This window comes from Ailuropoda melanoleuca, chromosome 12 (assembly GCF_002007445.2).
Source record: "Ailuropoda melanoleuca isolate Jingjing chromosome 12, ASM200744v2, whole genome shotgun sequence".
NCBI classification, from domain to species: domain Eukaryota; kingdom Metazoa; phylum Chordata; class Mammalia; order Carnivora; family Ursidae; genus Ailuropoda; species Ailuropoda melanoleuca.
The window spans coordinates 40,662,811-40,670,363 of NC_048229.1; the positions used below are offsets into that span (position 1 = coordinate 40,662,811).

Here is a 7,553-nt window from a genome sequence, read left to right on the forward strand (position 1 = left end):
TGTAAGAATTATGCTAAATCTGTTCTGCCTGTGCTCTATAAATGGAACAACAAAGCCCAGATGACAGCACATATGTTTACAACATGGTTTACTGAATATTTTAGGCCTACTGTTAAGACCTACTGCTCAGAAAAAAAAGATTATTTTCAAAATATTATGGTCAAATTGACAATGCACCCAAGAGCTCTGATAGAAGTGCACAATGAGATTAATGTTTTCATGCCTGCTAACACAACATCCATTTTGCAGCCCATAAATCAAGAAGTAGTTATTTAAGAAATAATTTTGGAGGCAACTGGGTGGCTCAGTCGGTAAAGCATCTGCCTTCGGCTCAGGTCATGATCCCAGAGTCCTGGGATTGAGCCCCACATCAGGCACCCTGCTCAGTGGGGTGCCTGCTTCTCCCTCTGCCTGCTGCTCTCCTTGCTTGTACTCTCTCTGTCGAATAAATAAATAAAATCTTTAAAAAAAATAACTTTGTAAGGCTATAGCTGCCATAAATAGTGATTCCTCTGATGGATCTGGACAAAATAAATAAAAATCTTCTGGAAAGAATTCATCCTTCTAGATGCCATTCATGATTCATGATTCATGGAAAGAGGACAAATTATCAACATGAACGGAAGTTGATTCCAACCCTTGTGGATGATTTTGAGGGATTCAAGACTTGAATAGAGAAGTTACTGCAGATGTGATGGAAATAGCAAGTGAACTAGAATTAGAAGTGGAGACTGAGGATGGGACTGAATTGCTGCAGTCTCATAATCAAACTGAAGGGATGGGGAGTTGCTTCTTACGGATGAGCAAAGAAAATGGTTTCTTAAAATGGAGTCTACTCCTGGTAAAGATGGTGAAGACTGCTGAAATGACAGCAAAGGATTTAGGATATTACATAACTTAGTTGATAAAGCAGCAACAAAGTTTGAGAAGACTGACTTCAGTTTTGAAAGTTCTGCCGTGGCCAAAATGCTATCAAACAGCATTTCATGATAGAGAAGTCATTCTTGAGAGGAAAAGTCAACTGATGCAGCAAATGTCATTGCTGTCCTATTTTAAGAAATTGCCACAGCCGCCCCAACCTTCAGCAACTGCCACTCTGATCAGTCAGCAGCCTTCAACAAAAGACACCCTCCTCCACCAGCAAAAAGATGATGACTTACTAAAGCTCAGAAAATGCTTAGCATTTTTTAGCAATAAAGTGCTTTTCAATTAAGGTATGTAGTTTTTGAAAATATAATGCTATTGCATACTTAATAGGCTACAACATATAACTTTTACGTGCCCTGGGAAACCAAAAAATTCGCTGGACTCACTTCATTGCAATACTTGCTTTATTCCAGTGGTCCATAACCAAACCTGCATCTCTGAAGTATGACTGTATAAAAGGCAACTGCCGGTCTCAATAGGCTGATTCAGTCCCAGGAATGTGGGTGCAGAACTGGAAGCATTTGTTTGAATACTGCATATAGAACCCTTAGCTTAAAGTTCTGGTTACACTACACAGTTTAGGTGCACAGCCAGCCACGAGGCCCAACTGCTGCTGCTAACAATATTGTTAATCATTGTAATTCTTTTCCTATTCACCTTTAATGCCAGAGCTTTCTGTGCCTCTCAAACCACACAGCCTTGTCCTGCTTTCATCAATGGCTTCTTCATCAGTAATATTTTCCCCCTAACACAACTGCTTAAAATCCTTGACGTGTCTGACTCCCCTTTGATGCCCAGCACAGAGATAGGCTCCTAGGAAGCACTCAGTGGTAAGTGCCTTGGTTCTTTCAGGATCTGTACCAGTGACTGCACAATGGGTTCTAATCACATCTGACTAACCCAAAACTAATGAAGCTACTCTCACTTTCCAGGCATCAGTGACCTTCAATAACATGGTCATAACTTGACAGTGAGGGCAGCTGCCCTCAGCCCAGAGGACCTTGTGCTGAGGGGTGATACTGAAGGCTGTTAGGCTTCTGATCTCACTGGGTAAAGCCTGACCTCTCCTCTACAGAGGGACCTGATGCCTCCTTCATTCTGCCTTTTCTCCAAAATACATCTTTAGGGCACCCTTTATCCTTCCTGCAGCCCAGGTGGGTTGTCTCATCTTCTCCTACCTGGTGCTCTTTGCGTCTCCTTGGAATATTTGGGGAAATAAACAGAAATATATTTCCCCTGAAAATGGCTCAAATACCAAAGGAGGACTTGTTGGAAGGAAAGGGGAGTGTCTTGTAAGAACCTCCAAAAAGTGAAACAGTAAGTAGATAAGAGTGACAGGTGATTAGGAAGACCCACTAGATGTGACAGACCAGAATGATGAAGCAGCCATGTGAAGATAACAATGATGATGAAATCAATAGCTAATATTCACTGCTTTTGAGGTATCAGGCACTGTAAACATCTTACACCAATTAACTTATTTATCTTCATAATAATCCTGTGAGGTGTTACCATCACCATTTACAGATGGTGAAGTAATTTGTCCAAGGTCACATAAAGACAGTATACATGCAACTTGGATTTATATCCGGGTAACATGACTTATGGGTGTATACCCTTCACACACACATATGCATGGACACATGCACACACACACACGTTTGAGCTCTTTAAAGGTATAGAGTGTGTCTTATTTATCTGGCTCACAGTAGATGCTCAAGAAATGGTTAATAGACATGACTGAGTATGATTCTCCATCAGTAACATTGTATCATCATGATCTTAGCCCAATCTTCCAACAAGGTAATATACTCTTACTGCTTTAAGTCCTTCACTGTATTTAACCCTGGCTTTCTTTTCCTAGTTCAGCATCATTGTAAAATGTTATCATGTGTGTGCTCGTGCTTCTTAATTGACAAAGTATGAACATTTGGATGAATCCTCTCATAACAACATAAGATAACATAAAACTGTGTAGTGAAAGCAAACAAAATCTAGGGATTAAAATACTACTTCATCTTTGTGGTACCAGGGCTTGGGAGAGCAGAGGAAGCACACAGAATGGGAGAAACAGAAAGCTTGCCATTATCCTACAATATCCTACAACTGGACATATATAGTGGCCAGCCTATCCATAATCACAACGGTTCTTAATTCTTTTTGACACCATTCTGTGCTTCCTCAATTATGCCTCTCAAAGATCTTTCAACATTCCTTAGAATTTCAAAATCTCATAAATAAAACTAAATCAAAGGAAAGATAATCTCTTTTTAAAAATTCACCATCCCATTCCAAACCCACTTTGTCTATTGAGAATTGCTATGAAATGTGCCTTCACCTCTTGGTTTTCAGTTAAGGTAGCTCGTGTACTAGAGCAGAGTATTTTGTCTAAAGTTGGAAACCCTATCACTGATTCCACAACAGAATTATGTCGGTGGTATAATATTCCTTTTTAAAATAATTTACTTACAACATCAAATGCCATAGAGAACATAACCTGAAATATAAGCTGTATGAGCGCCCTTTACTTCCAAGTGTCCAGACAGTTCTAATCGTTGATATGTATTACCTTTCTAGTCACAAGATAGGAAAACCATGGGGCCAGTAAGACTATTCAACTTATCTAAACCTTAAGACTACTTGAAGCCAGCCTCTTTACAAACCATAATTATCTGCCAGGGCTTGGTACAGAAAATAAAAACTGTCTTGAGTATTTTAAGAAGACATATTTTACAAGTAACGGTTTTCAAAACTGGTAAGCAGGCTGGAGGGAAAGTAATGGGGACAGCTCTGGACTATTAATTTCAACGTAAATTCTCATAACTATGATCCAGCACGGAGAAATGACTATTGCTGTTAGCAGAAATGCTGCTAGCAGTAATACCTCAATGCCACAAAACTTGAGACTAGACACTGGATCATGGAGTCCAGATGCAGCAAACATGACAGAAAAGGTTTGTGTACTTTGCCTTGAATGACTCCCAGAGTGCATGTGCCTGCACACAGCTATGTAACCAGTGCTCATCCCTTAGGATTCAGATTGCAAAGCACATTCGCCTTCAAGACTGCTCTGATCTCTCCTTGTTTGTTGTTTCTTGGTTATGTTCTCACTGCACTTGTAAAAATTAAAATGTGTGAAACTGACACCAAAATAATGATATTCTTAGCACAGAGATGAGGCCACTTTTCTCTAGCTTAACTAGTCTCCCACTAAAGGCTATAGTAAGGCTTAATTCTTCAAGAGGAAAGTAAAAAATTTTGCAAGAAGGGGCGCCTGGATGGCACAGCGGTTAAGCGTCTGCCTTCGGCTCAGGGCGTGATCCCGGCGTTATGGGATCGAGCCCCACATCAGGCTCCTCCGCTATGAGCCTGCTTCTTCCTCTCCCACTCCCCCTGCTTGTGTTCCCTCTCTCGCTGGCTGTCTCTATCTCTGTCAAATAAATAAATAAAATCTTTAAAAAAAATTTTTGCAAGAAATATCAGTGTCACAGTGAAAGAGTTCATTATATACAAACTGATTTTATTAGAGACCGAAAACGTTATTCACACCACCTTTACTTCTTTTGCAGCTTTAATTTTTAAAACATTTTCTGGATCCACTGGGTGACTAAATATCTTCAGATGCCCATTAGCTAAAGAAACTTCTATGGAGGACTTGAGTAAAGTTGCATGCTACTGCTGTAAGAAAGGCATATTCATTTATAATCTACTCTTCTGCTCTCCTGTAGAACTGCTTAAAAAACAGCATCACTGCAAAGAAAGTTTTATGCATAACTCCTACATCCTTCAGGCTGCTCTAGCGTTAATCTTCTGATGTCTAGCAAGATAAGAACTCATAGTGAACAGTTTGCTGCATTTCTCATATAAGCTCTCGCCAGTGTGAGTTGACATAGAATAAGGGATACACCTCAACTGAAGGATTTCCCACAATTTTTATATTCATATTGCTTCTCTCTTGTGTGAACTCAATAAGAAAGTCATATTATTTAATGTCTTTCCCATGTTACATTTATAGCGTTTTTCTCCAGTGTGGACTTATTTAATTAAAGGATTAATACTGGCTAAAGGCTTCCCCACGTTTATTGTCTTCATAGGCAATAAATGGTCTCTACAGTGTGAACTGTGATGGACAGTAAGGCTTGTACCACTGTTAAAGACCTTCCCATATTCATTACATTCATAAGACTTTTCTTCCAGTATAAATTTTCAGGAAAGATCTATGGCTATTAATGTATTACAACAAATATTCTATTCATACAGTTTCTCTCTTGTATGACTTTTCACACATATAATGATTCATATGGCCTAAAGGCTTTTCTACACTTATTGCACTACTGGGTTTCTCTGAATTATGTATTCTCTGATGGGCAGTAAGATTCGAGCCTTTGCTAAAAGCTTTCCCACACTCGTTACACTTATATGGCTTTTCTCCAGTATGAATTCTCTGATGTACAGTAAGGTTTGAACTACAGCTGAAGGTCTTCCCACATTTAATACATTCATAGGGCTTCTCTCCAGTATGAATTCTGTGATGCTGAAGCAGGGATGACCTATGACTGAAGGCTTTCCCACATATACTGCATTCATAAGGTTTCAATCTAGTGTGGTTTCTTAAATGCATATTCAGTGATTCTGGCTGGTTGAAGGATTTCTGGCATTTTTGACATTCAAAAGGTTTTTCTTCAGTATGAATACTCTGATGCTGAATGAGAAATGACAAGCTGCTAAAGACTTTCAGACATTGGTTGCACTCAAATTGTTTCTCTATAGCGTGAATTCTTTGATGTCGAGTAAGGTGTGAGCTACAGCAAAAGGCTTTTCCACATTCACTACATTCGTAAGGTTTCTCTCCGGTATGAATTTTCTGATGGTGAATGAGAGATGATCTATGAATGAAGGCTTTCTCACATATTCGACACTCATAGAGTTTTTCTTGAGTATGGATTCTCAGATGTTCAATGAGATGTGAAACACGACTAAATGACTTCCCACAATTCATACATTCATATGGTTTCTCTCCAGTGTGAGTACTCTGATGATTGGTCAGTGAGGACACATGGCTAAAGGCCTTCCCACATTCAATACACTTGTAAGGTTTCTCTCCACTGTGACTTATCTGATGTCGAGTTAGGGATGAGCCATGGCTAAAAGTCTTCCCACATTCGTGACATTCATATGGTTTCTCTCCTGTATGAATTCTCCAATGGCGATTAAGGATTGATTGTTTGCCAAAGGCTTTCCCACATTCATTGCATGTATAGACTTTCTCTCTATTGTAAGTCTGATTAAGGGTAAGAGATTTGCTCTGGCTGAAGGCTGCCACACTTTCTTTAGAATTCGAAAGTTTCTTTCCACCACTGATCTCCTCATTTTTTATAACAGACTTTTTTGGTAAGCTCTTCTTAAATATATCATGTTTATGTGATTTCCCTTCAGCAGAAATTCTCTGTGGTTCAGAAAGAATAGACTTTAAATAGAAGATGCTTCTAAATGTACTGTATTTGTAAACATTTTCCCCAGTGGGACTTTCTCTAAAGGTGAGGGTTACTGGTCTGAAATGTTCTACCTGATTTTCACGCTTCCCCTCCAACTTCTCTATATATTCCCACCTTGCTAAAATTTGAAAATTCATGACTTTGTTTTATAATTTTTTCTATTATTACCGTTTGGGGTGAATCTTCATCATAAATATCCTCCTTCGTTAATAATTCCTTGTTTTCCCATCTTGATTCCCAATCTGAAATATACCAAGAAAGCAAAACACTGCTTTTTCTGTACTTCTTGAAAAGAATCTTCTATGGTAAGAATAAGAGATAAGAAACAGAGCACATCTCCACCCCCAGGAAGCACATGACTGAATTCTCATTTATTCAATAATTTCTCAACAAAGTTCAAATAGAGCAGAGAATAGAGACAGCTCACAAAGATGGGAACAGAGTGTAATAAGCGAGATGAGCTAAAAACAGGCAATCAGTATGTGGAATAAAAGTGAAATTATCAGAAAAAAATGCAAAAGGTCTTCTGGATTCCAAGCCAACATTCTATTCTGTACCTACATTTATGTGAAAGACCACATTTTGTCTCACAGTCTTGGTTCTCCAACTTTCAATTAATCTCAATTTGCTGTCAGATTAGCATGCTTAAAATGCACAATTTATAGGAGTACATTAAAAAGTTAACAATGAACAAAATATTTTTTTTCAATCAGAAAGATTTAGGCTTTGTGTAGGATCTGTGTGAAATCATATTATGTACTGGACATTAGAAAATATTGTTCCTAGAAGCCTTTTATATACTCTTTACTTCCTCCAACACTTATGTTCACATTTGACCTTTGAAGCTTGGCCTTAGGGGAAAAGTGATTTCCATCTAACTGACAGCCTTTCTTTACCTAAAAAGATCGGTATATTTTTCCTTAGGTGGTCTTAAAGAGAACAATTTACTTTATTTTACTTCAAACAGAATAACAATTTGAATTATTATGATGGCAAAACCTTCATTTTTGATTAGATAACATAATACAGAAAGATAATTTGGGATGGAGGAATGGCCATTTTAAAATCTAAGCTAAGGGGGCGCCTGGGTGGCACAGCGGTTAAGCGTCTGCCTTCGGCTCAGGGCGTGAT

At 38.6% G+C, this 7,553-nt stretch overlaps 1 protein-coding gene across 1 annotated transcript in view; it reads right to left on the bottom strand.

The window, feature by feature from the left end:
- Positions 1-4,426: 4,426 nt before the first annotated feature.
- LOC100476022 (zinc finger protein 181-like) overlaps positions 4,427-7,553 on the bottom strand; it is a 10,677-nt gene continuing 7,550 nt past the window's right edge. Inside the window, 2 exon segments of the mRNA XM_019793803.2 lie at positions 4,427-6,536; positions 6,538-6,664. Of these exon segments, the coding sequence (XP_019649362.1) occupies positions 5,180-6,536; positions 6,538-6,664 (1,484 nt within the window). The 3' untranslated portion in view covers positions 4,427-5,179.